This window comes from Salvia hispanica, chromosome 3 (genome assembly GCF_029641045.1).
Source record: "Salvia hispanica isolate PSC_SH4W2 chromosome 3, Shi_PSC_v1, whole genome shotgun sequence".
NCBI classification, from domain to species: domain Eukaryota; kingdom Viridiplantae; phylum Streptophyta; class Magnoliopsida; order Lamiales; family Lamiaceae; genus Salvia; species Salvia hispanica.
In genome coordinates, this window is record NC_142694.1 from 7,959,406 (window position 1) to 7,982,385 (window position 22,980).

The following is a 22,980-nucleotide window of genomic DNA, read 5'->3' on the forward strand; positions in this document are numbered from 1 at the left end:
AATAAAAACTGATATTTTATTCATTAATTTTCTCGACAAAATGGTTAATTGGTGATACATACATCTCAAAGAAAAATGATCGAATTTTTACACAAATATCTGAAAAACAAATAATAAAACATTGAAAGTGGATAAAAAAGGTTGTGAATAAAAAATTGAAATGTGAATAAGATTTTAGCAAAAGAAAGGCAAGTGGCTCTCGTTTTCGGTTCCCCAATTGTGACACATTTAGGACTTGGCAGCAAATACCATAAGCAAATGGATTCACCACTTTTGATTACTTAATTATTATATTACAGATCATGCACCATCCTTTCTATTCCACTAACCTCTGATTCAATCAACACAAGTGTAAATAATTCTCCCATATATACCTTCACAAATGATAAATTATACCACATATACCAATATCTAATGATGTGGCCTGTCACAATTTCACAAAGGCATAATCCAACACTAAAACTTATCTCAAATATTGATATTCATTATTTAAAACTAATAGAAGGAATAAAACTATATTGTGACATGGAAATTACACCATATTTTTAGAATTTGATGTGTCAGATAGAAATTTTTGCACACGATTTACACAAAATAATTACAATCTCACTTATCAGAACAAAGAAAAATATTATAGTTTGATATTATTGGTGGGAATTTAAAAGCATCGCTCCTCCTCTTAGTGGCTCTCCCACTAACTACACATTTTAAATGTGTGTTTCGTTGCATTAGTACATATAGTTTCATTAATATATATTGCTAGTAGCCTATAAAAATGACTAAACTTTGACCAAAGTTTAACTTTGCATATCAACTTTAAATTTACTTTGATTTTGCTAAGGAGACTAGAGTCCAGTCAAAAAAAAAAGTCTCTATATTATTCAAATTGACCATCTTGGATTTCCAGACGACCATACCAACATTAAGTTGGTCCAGAATCCATTCCGTTAGAAAAATCATAGTAATAAAATTTAAAATTTAGTGATTACAAATTTACAATACAATTTTTCCAAATTAATTAGCATGCAAAATCAAAAGATAAAATGTTGGATTCTGGCATAAGATAAAAGTAAAAGTTGATGTGCTCTAAACATGGAATAATCGATTGAAAAAAAGGAGCTCCTTTTGCTCAGTGATTGCTTCTAAGCATCTTATCCTCTAATTGGAATTGAAGTCTATTTATTTTGAGCATTATATCAGTGGGATTCTTATTCACAGCTCCAACAATTCATTTCATTTAAAACCCCACAAATTTTTCTTTTTTTGATTTTAACCCATCGATCCTTTTCTTTCTTTCCTTTTTCCCTCTTCTCAAAGCAGTTTTGTTTTTAATCTACGCATGCTATGTAGACGTCACCACTATTAGATAATTTCCTTGTGTTTTTTTATATGACTTTTCTAGTGTAATTTGCTAATCCAAAAGATCTGCTAATGAGGTGAGCTTTCTTTCTAATACATCACATGTACTATGTCTTTAAGTATTTCAGCAATTTTTAAGAGTGATGAATATGAAAAATGATTGTTGATTTTCATTTCTGATATTTTTTTCATGCACAAACCTGCATGCTTTTTAAACTTAATTTACTTGACTAATTTTCCTTGTGTTCAAGGTTTATCCACACAGATTAAGCTACTATAAGTGTGGTACAATTTATTGGAAGAAATTCTAGCGTAAAAGGAAGAAGAATTGGTGATGGGTGAAGGCTCTCCTCATCTCTCTTTGAAGCTGTTCATCAAATTTGTTCTGCTCTTGCTTCTCCCTCTATGTTACTGTGCCACAAACCAGCCAGACATTGAAGGTATATATAGATGCTTGACCAAATCTATGACTTGAAAAAAAATATGTTTGTATTCTATAAGTTTTAGTCCATGAATTAAGAAGTTCCAGTGTAGAATGATGAGTATATTTTTCAGGTGAGGCATTAATCGATATTCTAGAAGCTCTCAACGATTCGGGCCATAGAATTCGAGATTGGGATAGACATTTTGTGAGCCCTTGTTTCAGTTGGTCTCATGTCACCTGCAGAAACGGAAGTGTAGTAACTCTGTTAGTATACATAATTAATCCCTAAATATTATCATTATTAAATGACAAATTTTACAATTTTGATGCCTCTCAACTTTGCAGGAGTTTGCCTTCTAATGGATTCACAGGGATTCTCTCACCATCTATTGCAAAATTACAATTTCTTGTTAGCTTGTAAGTCTATAGACTTTGGGATCAAAATTAATGAAATTAAATTAAGCTGCATGTACTATTAATTAAGTACTCCATATTTTTCTCACTCAAAATAACTTGTCTTTGTGTAGGGATTTGCAGCAAAACAATCTGTCTGGCACATTACCTGAATCACTTAGCAGCCTTTCACATCTCCAGATCTTGAATTTAGCCGACAATAAATTCAACGGCTCCATTCCATCGTCGTGGGGTCAGTTTTCCGACCTCAAACATCTGTAAGTTCTATATACTATCTGATCAATATTTTTCCTATATAATTTCTATAATGATTTTTGGGCATGCAAAATTTTACAATCTTGCAATATAAACCAGGGTTGTGAGAGGAAACCAGTTGAGTGGATCTTTACCAGAATCACTAACAAACATAACTGGCTTATTGGAAATGTGAGACTAACAATCTCTCTCATTAACTATCTTTGCTATTTGTTGGTTATTTACATTAGTGAGTTTTTTATTCTTACAGAGATGTTTCTTCCAATGATTTGACTGGAATTGTTCCTCAGCAACTGTTTTCCTTACCAACCTTTAAGTAAGTCAACTCAAAAGATTTACATAATTAAAAGTGTTAATTCAAAATATTCCTATCAATTTTGTTATTATACATACAAAACACAGCCAAAAACATAAGAAAAAATATCAATTTTGAAATATTGTGTATATGATCAGCTTTACAGCTACTCATCTCACATGTGGTAGTAACCTCAAACAACCTTGTGTCTCAACCTCCTCTACACCAGGTTATTCATTTTTCTTAATTTCTTGAAATACAAAAAATGAATGATAAGTTGTAACTAAATTTGTTAAAATTGTTGCAGTTACAAAGAGAAAATCAAAGGTTCAGGTTGTTGTGACTGCAGCAAGCATTGCCGCATTCTCCCTCCTCCTGCTCGGGGCCATCGTTGGATACCGGTCTCGTCGCATGCCTAAGCTCAAAGACGTATTCGTCGACGTAGAAGGTGCACCATCTTTCTCCTACATCTCAATCTTATACAAATATGGTGATATGTAAGCTCAAATCATATTTTGTCAGGACATGATTCGAGCGAGATTCAGTTGGGACAGATCAAAAGATTCTCAGTACGCGAACTGCAGCTAGCGACCGATAATTTTAGCGAGAGCAACGTAATTGGGCAAGGAGGCTACGGAAAAGTGTACAGAGGAGTGTTGACGGATGACACTAGAGTAGCCGTGAAACGGTTGATGGACTACCGTAGTCCAGGCGGTGAGGCTGCGTTTATACGGGAGATTCAACTCATCAGCATCGCTGTTCACAAGAATTTGCTTCGCCTCATCGGATTCTGCACCACCGAGACTGAGAAAATCCTCGTCTATCCGTTCATGCACAACCTCAGCGTTGCCTATCGCCTCAGAGGTTAGTATGATAAGGCCTTTTGGTAAGTGTCAGAATAAAAAAATCGTGAGGGCTTAGCCCAAAACAGACAATATCATACTAATGTGAGTTCACATGTGCATCGACGAACTCTGACAAATATGATAGTAATAACTAAAACAAGTTTGATATGTGGCAGAGCTGAAAGCAGGGGAGAAAGGGCTAGATTGGGGCGCTAGAAAGCGCATAGCGTTTGGGACCGCGCACGGGCTAGAATACCTGCACGAGCACTGCAATCCGAAGATCATCCACCGTGACATGAAGGCCGCAAACATACTTCTTAACGAAGATTTGGAGCCCGTGCTCGGAGATTTCGGACTAGCCAAGCTCATGGATACCAAAGTGACTCATGTCACCACCCAAATACGCGGCACGATGGGGCATATCGCGCCTGAGTATTTATCCACCGGGAAATCTTCTGAGAAGACCGATGTGTTTGGGTACGGCATAACTCTGCTAGAGCTCGTCACCGGGCAGCGTGCTATCGACCTCTCTCGCCTGGACGAAGAGGAGGATGTTCTGCTTCTTGATCATGTGAGTTTTTTCACTTCTTTGCTCTCTTTTTTTTACTACAGTGCATTAGGATCGTCGACTGCACATTAGTTTGATATGCTGGGTGGATGGTTTTCAGATAAAGAAGGTGGTGAGAGAGAAAGGGGTGGAGGGGATAGTGGATGAGAAGCTGAGGAGCTACAACAGGGTGGAAGCGGAGAGGATCGTGCAAGTAGCGATGCTGTGCACGCAGAGTATGCCGGAAGATCGGCCGAAGATGGCGGAGGTGGTGAGGATGCTGCAGGGGATTGGGTTGGCGGAGAGATGGGCGGAATGGGAGCAACATGAACAGCTTAGGATCCAACAAAACTCACTCATGCCTCACAACTTCATGTGGGCTGAAGATTCTGCTCATGACCAACAAGCCATACAATTGTCACAACCCAGGTAGTTATCCCCGTTTGCTGGGGTAGATAACTCCTCTATCTTGCAAGTAAATATAGACAGTACTATCGCATATAGAATACATGCTATGTATAAGAAAATTTTGATTTGGTGTTTGATGTTTAGTGTAAGGTATCATGTAATGCACAATTCACAAACATATCATATAATGTACTACTAATGTGTATGCACCTAGTGATTTTGCTTTCGGATTGAGTAAATACACAATTACAGTTGAAATTAGGTTCAAATACAACTACATTGAAACATAATTATTTTTGGGACACAAACATAATTTCTTTTGGGACATTATATTCTTTGAATTGTGGTTTTGCTTAAAGCCTTAAACAGACAATAACTGTTATATTTGTGACCATGTTATATATGCCAGCACAGTCTGAGGTGATGTGTCATCCTTGGGTGCCAGAAATTATTTTTGAGACACAATCATGTAGTACTATCTATTACTAAAACATTAGATATTTTTTTGCAATTCTACTTATGAGTCTTATGATTTCTTCTATGTAGGAATAATAATTGGTAATTAGTCTATATATAATCACACGAGGAACTGTTCCTCTCAACACTATGGAATCATATTTATTTGGTCTTAAGAAAAATAAAAATCAAGTTCTACTACGTCATCAAAGATAGTGTTCAGATATAGGTTGTTGTTCACTACTTAAAATTAGGAGAAAAGTAACCCACAAGCCCACAATTAGGAGAAAAGTAACCCACAAGTCCACAATTGTGTGTACATGTTTGGCTTGATCCAAATGATATTATTGCTATCACTTTTTAACTAGAAGAATTCGTATCGAAATCATTGACCTCATCTTTATTCCAAAGAGTCTCTTCAAAGTTGAACTCTCGCCATTGGAATTAACGTTATCATTAAACCCCCCAAAAAAACCCAAACAAATGCCACATAGTATCTGCACTATTAATTTCCCCAACTCCAGAAATTATAAGCTCATGCTTGCCTTCAACACATGGTAATGGGTTGTCTATAATTTAATTTTAATCAGATTCAAAATTCAAATTCAACACTTCAACCACTGTATTCAAAGTTGATCAATAGCAACTTGCTTTCTCCCTTTGACTGGTAACTGTGGCCCCTCTCATTGCAATAATTAAATATCATTACTTACCTCAAAAAAGTCTCGACCAGGGCAGATAAGCCCCCTATATTCCGGCCATTTTTCTGTTTCTTTATGCCTGTTGTCTTCTCCAAATTCTCATCACGCCGTCCCCACCTCAGACAACTCCATCACTTTCTCTCTCATCCTTTTCTCTTGCCATCTAATTAACTAGCTCATCCCACTACAACATGCCATGCTTCCTTGTTTCTATCCCACTTCATATTCCACTTCTTCCTCTCATGTAACTCTCTTTTCTTCATTTTTATAGATGAAGTGTGAGGAAATCAGCATCCCTCCCTACTTCAGGTGCCCTATAAGCCTCGACTTGTTCGAGGATCCAGTCACTCTTTGGACCGGCCAAACCTACGACCGATCATGCATCGAGAGATGGCTAGCTGCCGGGAATTCAACGTGCCCCGTCACAATGCAGAAGCTCGTAGACTCCTCCATGGTGCCGAACCACACGCTTCGCCATTTGATCCAAGAATGGCTCCACTCCCACGGCTACTCTCTCGATGACTGGGCTCACCCGGTTGCTAGGATCAAGCAGATCATCGAGTCGGATGAGTTTGATTCGGAGACTAAGATCACTGCCTTGGAAGACCTCCATTCCCTCTCCCAAGACCTCCCTCACAAGAACTCTTGCTTGATCACCTTCGGCTTCTTCGAGATTCTGGTTTTTCAAATATTCAAGAATGTGGGGAGGAGTGGTAGTTTGATGCTTGTTGAAAAAGCTCTATCGTCTGCTCTGAATCTAATGCCATTTAGCGAGCTGGGGTCGTTGAATATATTAAAACAAGACGATAACTATACAGTGATGCTCTCTTTACTCGAAGAAAGCTCTGTATTCATCAAGAATGGGCTGTGCCTTGTGATCGAGGCAATCTCAAGGGAGAGAAAGATGAAGCCTCTCTGCGAGAAGCTCGGGAATTCAGACAGAATCGTTCGAGCAATAGTGGATATGGTTAAGCAGCACGACTCCGAGGAGGCTATCAGAGCGGTTTCAGCACTCTCTTTGTTGGAGTCGAACCGAGGGAACATTGTGAGGCATGGCGCGGTGGAAGGGCTCGTGGCGTGTTTGTCGAGCGCAGAGGCGCAGAGGAGAAGCGCGGCGGTGGGGGCGATTGAGAAGCTTGTGGCGGAGAGGGGTGGGAGAGAGGCGGTGGTGAAGCATCCATGGGGGTTGAGGGGGGTGGTGAAGATGGTGTTCAAAGTGTGTGAGCATGAAGGGAGTGAGAGTGCGGTGAATACGCTGTTGGTGTTGTGTGCGGAGAGCGAGGGGGCGAGGGAGAGGGCGATTGGGGAAGGAGTGTTGACGCAGTTGCTGCTGCTGCTGCAGAGCCAGACCGGTTCGAGGACGAAAGCTAAGGCCAGGCTGCTGCTCAAGTTGCTAAGATCCAAATCATCTGTCTTGTAGTAACTTGTCATGTTTCCTGGTCTTGCCTTGTGTTGGGTTATGCTTTTGTGCGGTGAGAATGTAATTTTGTATCACCCAATATTTTGGTGCAAGTTGAAATATGGATAGGAATTGATTGCTCCGAACTTCATTCTTTTTACATAGAATAGTTCCATGATTTGAAGAAAAGACAGTGGATTAGCAATAAAGAAAGTAAATGATCAATAAGATTGATTTGGACGGACTTTGAGTGCAAAGACTTCACATACAACTGCATAATTTAAACTTCTCCATTGTTCTAGATTGTATGATAATGAAACGAGGAACTCAGATTTTACCCAGAAAAAACCCTACATCCACTTTATATTTTACCAAGGAAGGGATCTAACTCATAGCAGTAGCACAACTTGTTATTTACTCAACATTAACTGCCTTAAACAACAACAAAAAAAAACATAAGAATACGTACCCTAAACCATAATACTCCATATGTACAATATACAACACTGACTTATCTCTATTCCTTCATGCTACTCTAGATTTGTATAGTAATTCGTAAGGGAACATCAATGGTTCTTCAATACGTAGTTTCTAACTTCAAAACTGCTCAATATCTAGTGAGATTTAACTGTAAAAGTCTTGAAAGTTTAGGTACCTGTTAGCAGAGAAGAGTTTAAGATTCCTAACCTTTAAATTCAAGGACTCCATCAAGTTTAGGCAACATAAAGTCATAAACTGAATGCATCATAGTGGTACTAAAGATGAAACCACTCTTCAAATGAACATCTTGATTGATGACCATCTCGACAACTAACACTGTTAATTTGAACTTCTCTACAGCCCTTGTTACCTTGAGAAACATGTCCTGGTTCAACCGTCATTGCCTAACACAGGGTATCTCACTTCACAGAAAGACTAAATCATCATTTTTTTCCATTTAATTGTAGTTTTAATTCACATTTATAAAAAAAGGAAAACCAAGTTTGTCAGTAACTTTCAAGTTTCAACACGGCCACTGACTCACCAGAATAGCAATCTTATGAAAATGTAGAGATCTTTATAGACAAGCAGCTTACAGAAAGCAACAAATAATAAGGCAAGTTGCTTATGGATCAAAATGTAGCAATTGCATTAAGAATCCCAAATCCTCTCAGAAACATAAATCCATGTTTTGTATATGTAGATTAACAAATGCATGTAATTACATCTAGATCCATCCAGCTAAGCCATATTTTTCTGCCACATTGTACATTACCAATTCCCCCCATACATGGCCAAACAGACGCTCCCCTCCAATGGCAAAGGTAAGAGCCCATGAAGAAAGAATTGTTGTGAAAAGGAGGAAACCAATTGCTGATCCAACAAGATCTGTAGAAAGTAACTACAGCTCAGTAACTAGCACTTTGTGGTGCTAAAACAAGACAAACATCAAAAGACACAAACGGCCAAAACTTGAAGAATGAAGCTTTTATCCCTATTTACATTGTAAACATGGGCATTCATAAAAGAGGGTATATGTACATGCTTTTCTGTCTGCATCTTGGTGTTATCTTTCAATTTGTAAGAATCACAATCACCAAGACCCAAGGTAGCTGTGTGAATAGGCAAACATGTCTAATTTGAAATTTGCAATCACTTCATCTAGGTATGATTGCAATTTGCAATCTTAGTTCAATGTTATCAAGCTTGTACTACATTCCTTGGATGCAACAATACAGACCTACCAACCAGTGAATTCGTTCGAATTCACTGTTTAAACTAATGAAAATGAAGTTTAAACAACATAGTAGGAGTAATACACAATTAATTAGTAGATTAGCTGAAAAATAAATAAACCTATAAAACAGAGAGATATTTAGGGCACACTTACAACGGCGGAGTTGCGGGTGAGATTGATGAGAATGGGGATGGCGGAGGACAGGCCAGAAGTAGAAACAACTAACCGCCCATAGGAAAGGCAGGCACAAAAACCCCAATTTGAAGAATCTGCGGGCGTAGGTTAGCGATTCTTCATGAGAGAGGCCGAGAGGGCCGTCGATCGTGGGCCATTCGATCCGCACCGATCTACCTGTAGAAGATGAAGCCTCGTCAGTGGTGGGAAGAAGGTTCCCGGCGCCGGCGACAGGGTGGAGATTGGACAAGGGTGCCCTTGAATCTTCGTCCATGGCAGGAATGTTTTGTATTGTTAAACAAACTGTTCGCTCTTCATTTTTTATACGTTTACTTACTATGGCTTTGGGAAATTAGACTGATCATTCTAAGAGAAAATATTATTTTAATGAGTAATGATTTAGAGATATAATGTCTCCATGACATAATGCCTTTATGTCACTTTGATATAGCTATATTTTATATCATGACTAATTTACCCTAATGTTATATTAAGTAAATTTAAACCATTTGATTATGATTGTTTCAAGTAATATAAAATTCTTAATACACATTAATACACTTCTTTGGATATATACATGCGACAAAATTGAAATATTAAAAAAATATTTAGTTATCTAATATTAATAATTTTAACTTGTGTATAAAATAAATGCGTTATCAATTTTTGAAAGAAAAACATTTTCTTTCAATAAAAAGTTTTCTGTCAAAAAATTTAATATTAAATTTAAATTTTATTTATCAATACCAAATTTATAACATAATTTTCAATAAACAAATATGAAATAGTTTTAATACTCCACAATAGTTTCTTTTTATTATTTTCTTATTAATCATAATCTATATTATATTATTACAACTTTTCTTCCTATTAAATTCAAATAAAGTTAAATAATTCTATTTTTTTGGCATTTTCAAACTTTTTATATTCCTTTTAATTCAACGATGATAAAATTTGTAAATTTTTTACAATTCTTTATATTTTAGGTATTATTATGAGAAATTGAAATTATGAATGTGCAAAAACACATTATGCATTGGAGTTATGGTCTGATTTATATAGGGTTTTGTGATTTATTCTAAAATGACTGTAGTTTTTCTTTTAAACTAGTTTTACCACCCGTGCTATGCACGGGCCAAGTGATTTTCAAAATATAAGAAAATATCTTTAACAAAAATTAAATGTGAATAAGGAATATATAGGAAATAAGTAAAATTATTGAAAATAAAGAATATAAACTATTCATATATTGCATTCAAAAGATTATAAAGATTTACAAAACAAATGATCAAGATAACAAATGAACCATTTTATATTTAGCATATAATTTTGATGGCAAGTAGCATTTATTATGTGATAAATAAAATTGAAGGATAAATAAAAGGACATGAGAGAAGTAGGACAAGGGAGAAACGAAATGCCCTTTAAATACTTGTGACTGAAGTAGGCACTAAAGTAATTTAAATACTTCATTATAAATTCGAAGAACAACATATAGAATTCAAAATCTGATTTTCGTAACAAAAACGTTATAAACATCTCTCTAACATAAGTAATTCATACATTTTGAAAGACTTCTTTGTATACAACATTAAGAGTAGAATCACTTCTACTGCCAATCTCATCCCCGCAAACTAAAATCTTCAATCCTTCACGACTTGTAATTCTAGATATAGCAACATAAAGTTGTCCATGACTAAATACTGGTTTTCTCAAAAATAATCCAACATGGGACAATGATTGGCCTTGACTTTTGTTAATGGTCATTGCATATGACACAGCCAAAGGAAATTGACGTCGTTGGAATTTGAAAGGTAGCCTCGGATCAGACGGTATCAATGACATGCGTGGAATCAAAACCTTGTCACCAATATTTTGACCCCCCAAAACACGCGCCTCCTAAACATAATCACCTAAACGGGTAATGATCAATCTAGTGTCATTACACAAACCATTTGAATGATCTATATTTCTTAACAACATCACAGGAGTTCCAACTTTCAACATCAATTCATGATTAGGGGTACCCGAACATTTCAAATTATTCAAAAATTCAACAGGATGTATCTCAGCAGAACCATTCGAAGTGGAATCTGAATTTGAAATGCTATCAGAGCTCAACTATACGCGCCCTGGAGCCTGATGCACCGATATCATGAATTGGTTAACCTCATCAACAACATCAAGCGTGGGAGCAAGTATAGCACGATCATGCAAACAATTGCTCAACTCTTCTGGATCCATATAGGAAGGGTATATGCTTTCAACAATGGTTTTAAGAGGATCTCCAGAATTTGATAATATAATGTCAGAAGGAAGATCTATAGCAACTTCACCATCATTCGGACCACCAACAACTCCATCACCTACAGAAGCAACCCAAGATGAAAATTCCTTCAACTTAGAAGCTTCAACAGAAGATTCAACACTCAACAGTCTCATGTTCTTAGTCAACCTCAAAACTATACAACTACTCCAAAGATAAGATGAGTTAATGGTGGCATTCACAACATTCTGCCGACTTCCTTTAAGCACAACAGGCAAAATTTGTCTAAAATCACCACCAAAAACTATAGTCTTTCCACCAAATGGTTTGTGCACACTTGACTCACTACACACACGAAGAATATCTCTAAAAGTCCTATCAACGGCTTCTATGCAATGCTTATGAATCATCGGTGTTTCATCCCATATGATAAGTTTCGACCTTATGATAAGCTCCGCAAGATCAGATCCTTGTTTTATATTGCACATAGAATCTTCATTAACATTGATAGGAATCTTAAAACGTGAGTGAGCTGTTCTACCCCCTGGTAACAATAGAGAAGCTATGCCACTGGACGCTACATTTAACACAATACCTCATGTCGAACGAATACCTGCTGACAAAGACCTCCAAATGAATGTTTTTCCAGTACCTCCATAACCATAAACAAAAAACATTTTTCCTTCAGTCGAATTCACAGACGACATTATCATATCATGAACATTAAGTTGCTCATCCGTGAACTTTGATAGAAATTCCAAGTGTTCTTTCCTTAAAGCTTCACGATCATAAGACAACTCATCGCTGATCAAAGTATTCTGAAATGATTCAAAATACTGCGGTTTTGGATACGGCATACCATGGTAGTCATGCAAACTTTTACCAACGTTCAGTAGCAATTTCTCAATGTTGGCCAACACAATATTCTGAATTTCATCATCATTTAGCACCAAATCTGGAGTACAAAAAATATGCATGTAACATTTGGTATATGAAACAAAAATATTTAAAAAATATAACAAAAATAGTTCAGTTTAAAATTATCTTGTAGATTCTTCTTTGATTATAAACAACATCATCGGATAAATGTTTCCAACATTTTTGCAATAAAACATCGGGCCGAGATACAGATTCTGATGACAACAAACTTAGAGCATCCGCAATGGTCGGCTAGCGACCGGCTAGCCGATTCTTCGGGCTGGCCGATCGGCTAGCCGAACCATTGGAGGCGGCAAGCGGCTAACCGGCGAGCCGATCGGCGTGGGCTGGCTGATTGGTGGGCGCTGGCCGATGCGCTAGCCGATCGGCTAGCCGCCATTGTGGCGGCCCGATCGGCCAGCGCCGATTTTTGTATTTTTTTTACAAACCTATATAAATGCGATTTTCGTTTCATTTTCATTTGCACCACTTGTTTTAACGAGTTTTCTCTCTCTCTAACTTTCTGTACAAGAGCATCATCGCGCGATGAGTAACGCGGGTGGTAGCGGTGGTGGTAGTGGTGGGGATGTTGAGGAGTACGAACGGAGGATGAACGAGGCTATGAATGCCTACATGAACCGCGAGATGGAGCGGTACATGCGTAGGGTGGAACAGCAAGCGATACCTCACCCTCCACGAGTTGTCCACTGCCAAGAAGTGATTGATCGGGATCAAGTAGTTGCACATCAGCAATTGTACGACGACTACTTTTCAGAGAACCCGCGGTTTCCCGCCAACATGTTCCGGCGGCGTTTTAGAATGCGCAGGGAGTTGTTTATGCGCATCGTTGGGGCATTAGAGCGTCAATATCTGTGTTTCTGCTTCAGGCACGATGCGGCTGGCAGACCCAACCACACCCCTATTCAAAAGTGCACGGCGGCAATCAGGCAGTTGGCCTACGGAGGCGCGGCAGACATGTGGGATGAGTACCTCCACATCGGTGAGTCGACAGCCCTGAAATGTCTGAAGGATTTCTGTGGGGGCGTGATAAGCGTTTTCGGTGAGCAGTACCTTCGAAGCCCTACTCCCGAAGATTGTCAGAATTTGATGCAGATGCACGGAGAGAAGCATGAGTTCCCCGGGATGTTAGGCAGCATAGATTGTATGCATTGGGAGTGGAAGAACTGTCTGACTTCCTGGAAGGGGGCCTACACGACCGGCTACAAGTCAAAGAATCCCACGATAATCCTCGATGCCATAGCTGATTACCGGCTATGGATCTGGCATGCGTATTTTGGGGTAGCCGGGTCGAACAACGACCTCAACGTCCTGAACTCGTCTCCCCTCTTCAACGAGAAGTGCCAGGGCGTCGGTCCAGCCGTCTCATTTGTGGCCAACGGCAACCGGCATGATATGGGCTACTACTTGGCGGATGGGATATACCCTCGGTGGCCGGTCTTTGTGAAGACGATTAGACAAACAAGTGATGAAAAGAAGGCCTACTTTGCGGAACGACAGGAGTCGGCGCGCAAGGACGTGGAGCGCGCATTTGGTGTGCTCCAGTCTCGATGGGCGGCAATTAAGGGTCCAACGCGTTTGTGGGATGTCGGATGCGTTTCCCAGATAATGTACGCCTACATTATCCTGCACAACATGATCGTCGAAGACGAAGGCGTACAACTGACTAGTTGGGTCAATGACGATGAAGCCGGTCCAAGCCACGGAACGGCCACCCCTAGTGTACGACGTGGGGTACCTCTCGATGAAGCCGGCCGCCTCAAGGAATTTGCCAACATGCGCCAAGTGGATGCTCATATTCAACTCCAAAAGGATATAATTGAATAGTTGTGGGCACGGAGGATTGCACGGCGATAGTTTTTTTTCTTTATTATGTACCTTTTTAAATGTAATTTTTTTTTATCTATGTACCTTTTTTAAATGCAATTAATGAATTTTCCCGTATATGTCTCGTAAATTTAATTCCGTAATTTAATCATAATTTTAATTCCGTAAATGTAGTATATTTTGAATTATTTTTATTGCGGCTGGCCTATGGCTGGCCTAAATCTGATGTGTCAGGTGGATTTTTTAGTGTTGCTGACGTGGCAGGGGAGAGAATGGCTGGCCTATTGCTGGCCTAAGCACCATTGCGGATGCTCTTACTAATAGCAATCTCAGTGAATGTGCAGACGACCAAAAAGAAGCCTCAACAATTCCATCAATATATTCCTTATCATCATCCAACAATCCTAAAACAAAGCATGCATCTCTAAATGTATCATACTAAAGATCCTCATAACATGTAGCCCCCTTAACGACGTTCAACAAACATCTTAAATAATACATATCACCAGAGCCAGGAGCAACATAAAACAACCTCTCAACCGAATAACGTTGTTTTCTAGGTTGCCAATGATCTTTCTTCCACACGAACTTGGTTGGAAATTCACCATATGTCAAATTTCTACCTTCAGAATATACCTTATTTGCCTCCATCCAACCTAAGAACTTACTCTCATAAATAGTCCTACGATTTAAGACGTCATCCAAAGAATCGGCTTCATCAAATATTATTACAACTTTTCTTCCTATTAAATTCAAATAAAGTTAAATAATTCTATCTTTTTGGCATTTTCAAACTTTTTATATTCCTTTTAATTCAACGATGATAAAACTTGTAAATTTTTTACAATTCTTTATATTTTAGGTATTATTATGAGAAATTGAAATTATGAATGTGCAAAAACACATTATGCATTGGAGTTATGGTCTGATTTATATAGGGTTTTGTGATTTATTCTAAAATGACTGTAGTTTTTCTTTTAAATTTGAGTTTAAGATATTGGAGTTAGATTTAAGAATGTAAAAAATTATGGTATGCATTGGAAATTGATTGTAACTTTAAAATTAAAAATTGTTAAAAATTTTAAAAGTGAAATTAATCTTATGATATTCTTAAAATAAAACAGTAAACTCAATTAGTATTAATATGTCATATATCAAATTTAGTATATTCAATGAAACAGTGAATCAAGCCTTAGAATTCTAATATTTTAGAAAAAAAAGGAGAAAATATTAATTATATGATGTTAAAATGCTAAATAGATTAGTTAAGAATATGTAACTTTTTGTCGGAGGTTTGATGCAACGTTCCAATACCAAAGGATTTAGTTATATTTTACAATTTTGAAAAGTAATGAATTAAAATCAAAATCATAAACTTAATTAGTATGAACAAGAAAAATATCAAATTTTTTACTTTTGCAAAGTTTATATAATATCATAAAAAGAAAAATAGAAAAAATTAAATAATATTTAAAATATTAAATAACTGAGTTAAAAACACGTAATAAATTTTAAATAACTGGTTTAGAATATTTAAATAACTGTTATGGGAGTACTTTTTATTGAGATTCAACATAACATACCAAAAATTAATGAAAAAATTAGTGAGATAAAGAGAGAATAAATTGTGAATAAAATTCCAAAAGAATACGTTAATTTAGCTGACAGATATGGTGAACATAGTTTTAAATTTAATACTACTATTTTATAAAATTACATAACCATTCAAAAATTTAATGAATTTAAAACTATCAGTTTTATTAGTTTTTCATTATTAATTAACGAAAAAAAGATGGTCAAAGTGATAAATTTTTCCTTATCCTTCTTTTCTTTCATTTTTCATATTTTCATGCGTACAAGTGAATATTTAAAAAATGGTTAAGACACAAGAGTGGTAAAATTGAAAGTGGATCCCAACTACTTCCATTTATATCTTGTGTAATTAAGCATTGAGATCTTAATTAATACTCCTATATATAGATAATCAAAAATGCAAGGGCAATGGAGTATATAGACGCACAATAATTTTAATTAAAAATAAAATATAATGCATAATTACTACTTTAACCTCGTTATGTCTTAGACATTATGTCTCCAAAACATTTTTCTATTTGTATTTTATCAATTCTAAGACTCCTAATTAATAACACTAGTTTCTACTAGCTGTAAAAGAATTTCAAGGGTAATTTTGTATTTATAATAGTATAAACCAATAAATGTGCAATTAATTTGAATCCAGTCTTTACAAGTTTATTCCTCGGCTTTGGGCATATTAGTTACTACTTACTAGTACTATTTTGTAATCTAAAATAGAAATTCATAATATGTGATGCCTTAAATCATGATAGATCATATGGAGATAGTAGTGAGATTTGGGAGGTTTATTAAATCCTTGGATAATCAATAAGTTAATTTGGATAGAACTACACAGCTTCTTACTTCGAGCCATCTTATTCACTATTCTTATTTGTGAATTTTTAGAGATCTTCTCCAATTTCATTCAGTTTTGCTAATGAATTTTTTTTATCTAACTTATAAAGAAATGCTTTGGTTAATAGTGTTTCTGATCAGTGTAAATGTTGGATTCCAACTCAACCAAAACTACAAATAATAGAATGAAGATCTCAATATTAGTAAAAGACTGAAGACGAAAAAGGAAATACTTAGAAGAACAATATCAAATGTAATTTGCTAGCCACTTGTATCAGATCAAAAAACGAAAGTGAAACACTTTTGATAGACAACTAAGAAAGGAAATTGTTATTCACTTTTCATGGACGAATGGAACACCATAGTATATATATTTATTTATGTATTTATATTTATTTATGATACATCAACTGATTTTGTTCATAAGGTTTATTCTAATAGTCTAAAATCACACATGGAACACGATTGCTGATGTCTGTTTTTAACACGAGTACATATACATGCTAATCAGGAGTTAACAAACATTACAACCAGCAATTTTAAACAGCAAGATAACCTCCTCCAGAATCTCTATCACTGCCTCAAATGATGGTTTTTGGCAACTATCTTTGCTACAGCACTGTTTTATCAGTCTGCCAAAAGGAGCATTCATGTCATATTACATCTACAAATCTAATAATCGTTCTTTCACAACCAATAACTGCATTTAAAAATAGTAAATGATCAAATACTTTGTTTAGATATGGTCTCAAAAGGGAGTTTAATTAGACCGAACTCAGTTGAGCTATCCCACAAACACAGGTTTTTTAAATGCCTATAGATATGCAGAAAGATTTCTTTCAATAGAGAATCACCTTCTCCTGGATGACAAAAGTAAAACAAAATAAATTTTGTGAACTATATTAGGAAAGGCTCTTGAAACAATTTCCAACACTTAACTTCAGATGCTCAAAATATAATCACCATACGTGACTCTCGGTAATGTTTAGGCTGGGTTATTAACAGAGATTCTTGAACCTTATTGTCTACAAAAAATCTATTTGACTTGTCTATGCCAAAAGTAACAAATACTTTTATAAACTATAGATATTTTTTCATCTTGAAAGATATAAAAAATGCCAAGTGAGGAGATAAACAGAAGAATGAGAAAAACAGCTTAAAAGGAACCAAAAGTACAATCAACTTACTGAAAGATTCGCCCCGGGCACCCGCTTAAGTTGAACTTCTTCTCGAACTCAACAGACTTCAGATGCATATAGTCATACATATTGGTGATCGGTTTTCCTTCCAACATCTATAGTATTTATGATCCAAGAAAGTACCATTTGTAAATTTATAAGCATACTTCTCAATACTATAATTAGGAATGAAATAGTACAAACCACAAAATTAGGAAATCAATCATGAAATTAGGAATGTAAGAAAATTGTGATTATATTTTCTTTCTGTTCGTGCATCCGAGATGAATAAATTGTACAATACTCAGAGCTGTGTATTGAAAAATCCTAGAAAGAATTATTCATCAAGGCCCTTCACCACTAGGGACATGCAACTAGGCAATAGAGATAAAAAGCTGTTCTTTTACAAGCTAATGTTAACCAAAGATATTGATCAAACTCCATTTTGACTTTCAGGGATAAGGTCCAATCAGGTAAATCAAATTCTCATATGCAATGATCAATTCCAATTACTCAACAAAAATCTATTTTTATAAAGACAGGATCCAATAAGTAGATAAATTTTATATACCTGATGAAAGATATGTCCGAAGTCATAGATGTCTTTGTTGGTGTCATATGAAGCATCAAGGTTGTCAGAAGAATCTGCTAACCAAGCTGCATCATGAGGACGAAGAAGATTCACTACCATGTTAAAATCTTGATACTAAACTTTCATACTGTGGACGTACACTTTTCAGAATTTGGGTGTATTTGCTCATACAACATTTGAATCCAATACTCTCCAATCTTGACTTGGTCGCCTTCATCGATTAGCAAGTTCCTGAAATAGTACATAAAGAAATGCAGTAGGTCAAAAGCCATGAACTAGGACAATAATATGGAGTTAGTCACGAAATCATAAGATTGATATGCAAAATATTATCAAATTACACATCACATGTATAGTAAATAAGAAATTTGTAAAACTTGTTGCCAACTTATAACAAAAGGATATACTTTTGGCTGACAATATCGAACTTTATATTTCATCTAATTATGCTAACGAATTGGATTCAGGCCCAATTTCATGTTGACATGGCCATCTGAATATCTGAGGTGGTGAAATCGGCCAACGCTTCTTACCAAAAGTTATTATTTTCGACTGAAATTGTACTGTTGTACATGATTAACTGAAATGGTATATATGAATACGATGGCAGAATATGGATGGTATACATTTTGGTTAGCAACACCAAATGAAATGCAAACAGATTCTTAAGTTGTTGCGCAAAATACAAATTTGGTCAAAATTCTTAAATTTATATGCTATTATCCCTTTTATTTTATGTGGACAAAAAGTTTCATAAGGCATCAAGATATGCAAGAGTTGCATACTATGATTGTAAATAATATATCAAGCTCTCCATGAAAAGAGACCATTTTCTCAATCAACAATAATATCAACATTTTTAAGCATCAGGGTGAAATTGCAATAATTTTGACATCAGATACTTGGAGTAACATTTTAACATAAGCCTTAATTGAACTCAAAGGTTCAATGACATGTTCGGTCGTAATCGATCAGAAGAAAAGAGAATATACATGTGCTCCATCATCAACCATAACCAAGTTTGAAATACTAGATAACAAAGTAAAAGGTAGCAGCTGATAATATAATCTGAGAGAGGAAATTTCTGTAAACAACATAGCAGCTCAACTGAAATTTGACGTTCCACACACAGTTCTAGGTTTATGAAGACTTCAGAAAGAAAATGCTCACCTAGTGTCCAAATGGTTGTGAACAATGGGTTGGGGTTTGTGCTGATGAAGATAATTCATTCCCCTGGCAATCAGTGTATAATTTGCTTTAATATTGATAAGCACTGGTTGCGACAAAACAAGTTAAAGAAACAATCTGAGATTATGTGTAAAGCAACCATGTATATATTATTATTTATAGAGCATCCAACCTAGCAATATCAAGTGCGTAACGAAGACAAGTTGCAGGGTCCAACTTCCCTTTTTTGGCCAAAAGGTCATCCAAGTTGCCCTGATACATTAGAATGAATATTAAAAATATACTACTACATGTTAGTTGCTTGTACTGTATTATCTGGTATACGAAGTCGTAGTGGGGATCATAAGGTTGTAAATGGGGATCATAAGGTTCTAACTACTAAATGCACATGATTATAAATGTATGACTGAGGTCTTCCTCCATGAAAAATAAATTTATTCCGGTGTGCAAGCAGGCAACCTGTATTCCTTTATTTGAATAGGAATTATTACAAGCATTGTTTACATCTAAATATCTGATATCAGCTAAAAAACAACTGGATGAAATTAAAAGCCATGATTTGTAATTCCTTTAAAATGTGGACATGAATAGTCTTGCTGATGAACCCATGCCGAAAAGATACACTTATTGATTAAAACTAAGATGTAAATATTGTTACCTTTGGCAAGTGTTCAGTGATTAAAATCATTTCTTCACCCTGCACTATTGATCCAAGAAATTCCAAAATATTTGGATGCCGAAGTTCACCAAGAAGAGTATTATCCTTAGCAGTCAGCACCCTACATCATGTTCAAATTATCTTGTAAGACCAATAATCAGTATAAATTCTTAATAAGGATGAGTTTCAAGGTCATCAAGCAAACATTTTCACAGGATGCTGTATGTGTCTGGAGATGACTGTTTTAACAACACATGTTCCACGCCACTTGACCTTTTCTGACTCACCAAATAGGCCCTAAAAATACAGTAAACCATAAAACAAAGCCTCATTAGTTCAATTTAATTGCATATATATTGTACATTTTTTATGGAAATACATACGCATGTTTGATCCCATACGTAAAATACTAACAAAAAGCCCAAACTACATTAAACAAGAATGAAAAGTTGGTACAATGAGTTAGTAGAATTTTGACCAAGTATCTCAGACCCCAGAAAAGCTATTTTCCATATGCTACTATGCATAGAAATATTTAATATACCTAGAATCGTTAAATTATTATCAGAACAAAAACAGACCTAAAACATGCGGTGATCCAAATCGAGGTTGGGTGGGATACGCAGAACAACACTTAGCCGAGAAGCAGCACAGAGGTGCAAGTCTAGGTACACAGTTTTTACTAACAATGCGAGTGAAAATTACACTTTAAGTGAATCATGAGTAAAATATAAACTTCAATGTTAATGATAATAAATGAGGGAAAAGCAAACTTCTTTGTCCAAACACCATGCTAATTATGATGTAGTTAGAGTCATAAAAGATAGAGTCAGATTCTCCATTGTTTATGTTGGACCTGAATGGAAAGATGGTTATTGCAACTCTCTGGCTGTCTTTATTAGGTGGGGACTATTTCTGTGAGATGATTGGCCATTGGGACCATAAACATTATATTTTTGGAGGCATGTAACAACACTAGATCAAGAGACCATCGGGTTTCCCACAACCTCTTGCTAATTCAACCTAAACACTATATCTCTATATACCTGAGCTGTCTAAATAGAAAACACTCATGTTAGCACCGAAAGACCTTGATTGTTGATAGGGGGTTGAGCGGATTAGGTAACTATGATACCTGTTTGATTATGGATGAATTCTGTAAATTCAGCTCAGAGATATCAATGCTCTCCTGTGGATCATCCTCATGACAGACATGCTGCACAAAATTATGGGCCACACCATCAATGAGATCACAAATGGCGAGAGACATATGCAACGATCAATTTACAGATTCCACTGAAAAATAAAGTGTGTGTGACAGGATAAATGCTTTTTAAGATTACAGTTTGCAACTCTCTTGGAAGACATCAGACATCAACAATGATTAAGAATTTGAGTGTACATAAGAACATACTTGAGCAGTGCTGTGTAAAGATCCAATATGCGATTATTGGCTCAAGATAGACTCTAACAATTGCAGATTACGTACCCAGAGGAAAAGGACTTATAATACTAATAATGGACACAACTCTATATCACCTGGTTAACAATACGATGGAAGTGAAAAACAAAGAGTTATTTATTTTGCGAGTATAGCCAAATTGATGCATTTAATTCTGGACTATCATTGATTGTGAATTCCCGCAAAGCTTAACTATGCCAGCATTGAATTCAGATATATTCAGAGATTTAGTATAGAGCTACTCAACAGAGAAAAATGAATGGCCTCAAAATTAGCAGAGTATTTTCGTTGATGTTACCATCTCATGGTCTTCCATAAGATCTCTGCCTCCATTTAGTTCAAGGATCCTGCAGATATCTCGATGCTGATACATCTTTGCATCTGCCAATGGCTGGTCATGTAGATAAAAAAACATCACCATGTGTCATACTAACAAAAATTTATGATATAAGCAAGGGTAACAATAATAAACGAATGTGCTCTTCCGTGACACTAAAATTCCTAGAATATCATATTTTTCAGAATACCAAAAAATACTATAGTAATAACTGAAAGAGCATGGAGATGATCTATTTTTTTCAAAAGAACCAAAAAAATCAAATAAAGAACACATCCTCCACATTAAGTTCAATTTGCTGACAATTATAGTTGTTGAGCTCGTGATTGATTAACGGTAATCATCCCAATAATTATGAAAAAAACTGAATTCATAAATAGAAGGACAAGTAGGATGGTAGTTAAATTCTGTGACAAACTAGAGAAAGAAGAATCATGCCATTTGCAAATGAAAAATAGTACTTCAAATTCAATATCCAGAACCAAAAACTAATTGAGAAGGGCGGAGAAAATCACAGTTCGTTGCCATCGATCCCGGAGATTGACGTCGGCGTTGTAGGCCAAAAGAAGCTCGACGATGGAGGCATGACCTTCGCTGGCGGCGAGATGAAGCGCAGTTCGGTTATCGTAGTCCTGCACGTTGGGTGGCATTCCCTGCCTCAGCATCTCATTCAATCCAACCCGGTCTCCTCTCGAAGCAAAGCTCAGGAAATTCCCTATCATTTGCATGTCGAACCAGTAGTGATGAACGATATTCGACATTTTGCTCCAAACTTGCTCAAATGAGAATGCTATGATTCGCGGTGACAAAATTGTGTATGCAATTTGTTGATTTGTTTAATTTCTCCGTCAATCGAGAGCTCGGTAGGAAGAAGCCAGCCCTGGCGGGTAATTCCAAGATGAAGGTTTTCGGATTCAACGTCGCATTTCATCTCACTATTTATTTCTATCTACTTTTCTATTTTTCATTTCATTAATTATTTTGTAAAAAATCATACGTACCATATTACATGATTGAACTAATCAAACTATATCGTATAATAGTACTGCTACTATTATTTTTCTTTTTCAATTTAATTACTTTTCCTTTTTATGCTGTTTAATGTTTTGCGT

At 36.1% G+C, this 22,980-nt stretch overlaps 4 protein-coding genes and 2 pseudogenes across 5 annotated transcripts; 2 read left to right on the top strand and 4 right to left on the bottom strand.

Moving 5' to 3' along the window:
• Window positions 1–1,226: 1,226 nt before the first annotated feature.
• Window positions 1,227–4,773, top strand: LOC125212980 (Leucine-rich repeat protein kinase family protein). 2 transcript variants are annotated; one of them, XM_048113301.2, is made up of 12 exons: window positions 1,227–1,436; window positions 1,611–1,799; window positions 1,915–2,047; window positions 2,129–2,200; window positions 2,311–2,454; window positions 2,552–2,623; window positions 2,703–2,768; window positions 2,906–2,976; window positions 3,055–3,195; window positions 3,270–3,611; window positions 3,769–4,163; window positions 4,261–4,773. In XM_048113301.2, the coding sequence occupies exons 2-12, from the start codon at window positions 1,694–1,696 to the stop codon at window positions 4,570–4,572; spliced, it is 1,854 nt and encodes a 617-aa protein (XP_047969258.1). In that variant the 5' UTR covers window positions 1,227–1,436; window positions 1,611–1,693; the 3' UTR covers window positions 4,573–4,773. The 2 variants fall into 2 exon arrangements, with proteins under 2 accessions (XP_047969258.1, XP_047969260.1); XM_048113303.2 differs by lacking the exon at window positions 1,227–1,436 and having other exon boundaries at window positions 1,612–1,799; window positions 1,915–2,036.
• Window positions 4,774–5,732: 959 nt separating this feature from the next.
• On the top strand, window positions 5,733–7,347 carry LOC125212983 (U-box domain-containing protein 26-like). Its single transcript, XM_048113306.2, has one exon. The coding sequence runs from the start codon at window positions 5,976–5,978 to the stop codon at window positions 7,122–7,124; it is 1,149 nt and encodes a 382-aa protein (XP_047969263.1). The 5' UTR covers window positions 5,733–5,975; the 3' UTR covers window positions 7,125–7,347.
• Window positions 7,348–8,208: 861 nt separating this feature from the next.
• Window positions 8,209–9,337, bottom strand: LOC125212984 (gamma-secretase subunit). The gene is made up of 2 exons (XM_048113307.2): window positions 8,974–9,337; window positions 8,209–8,471 (listed from the first exon to the last, which is right to left on the bottom strand). Exons 1-2 carry the CDS (start codon window positions 9,266–9,268, stop codon window positions 8,311–8,313), a joined length of 456 nt encoding a protein of 151 aa, XP_047969264.1. The 5' UTR covers window positions 9,269–9,337; the 3' UTR covers window positions 8,209–8,310.
• Window positions 9,338–10,551: 1,214 nt separating this feature from the next.
• On the bottom strand, window positions 10,552–11,199 carry LOC148930053 (uncharacterized; annotated as a pseudogene).
• Window positions 11,159–14,674, bottom strand: LOC125209150 (uncharacterized; annotated as a pseudogene).
• Window positions 14,675–16,908: 2,234 nt separating this feature from the next.
• Window positions 16,909–22,795, bottom strand: LOC125213498 (serine/threonine-protein kinase 12-like). Its single transcript, XM_048114082.2, has 11 exons — window positions 22,384–22,795; window positions 21,830–21,922; window positions 21,205–21,285; window positions 20,275–20,366; window positions 20,070–20,190; window positions 19,584–19,663; window positions 19,394–19,456; window positions 18,363–18,454; window positions 18,203–18,288; window positions 17,641–17,747; window positions 16,909–17,085 (listed from the first exon to the last, which is right to left on the bottom strand). Exons 1-11 carry the CDS (start codon window positions 22,627–22,629, stop codon window positions 16,968–16,970), a joined length of 1,179 nt encoding a protein of 392 aa, XP_047970039.1. The 5' UTR covers window positions 22,630–22,795; the 3' UTR covers window positions 16,909–16,967.
• Window positions 22,796–22,980: the final 185 nt, after the last annotated feature.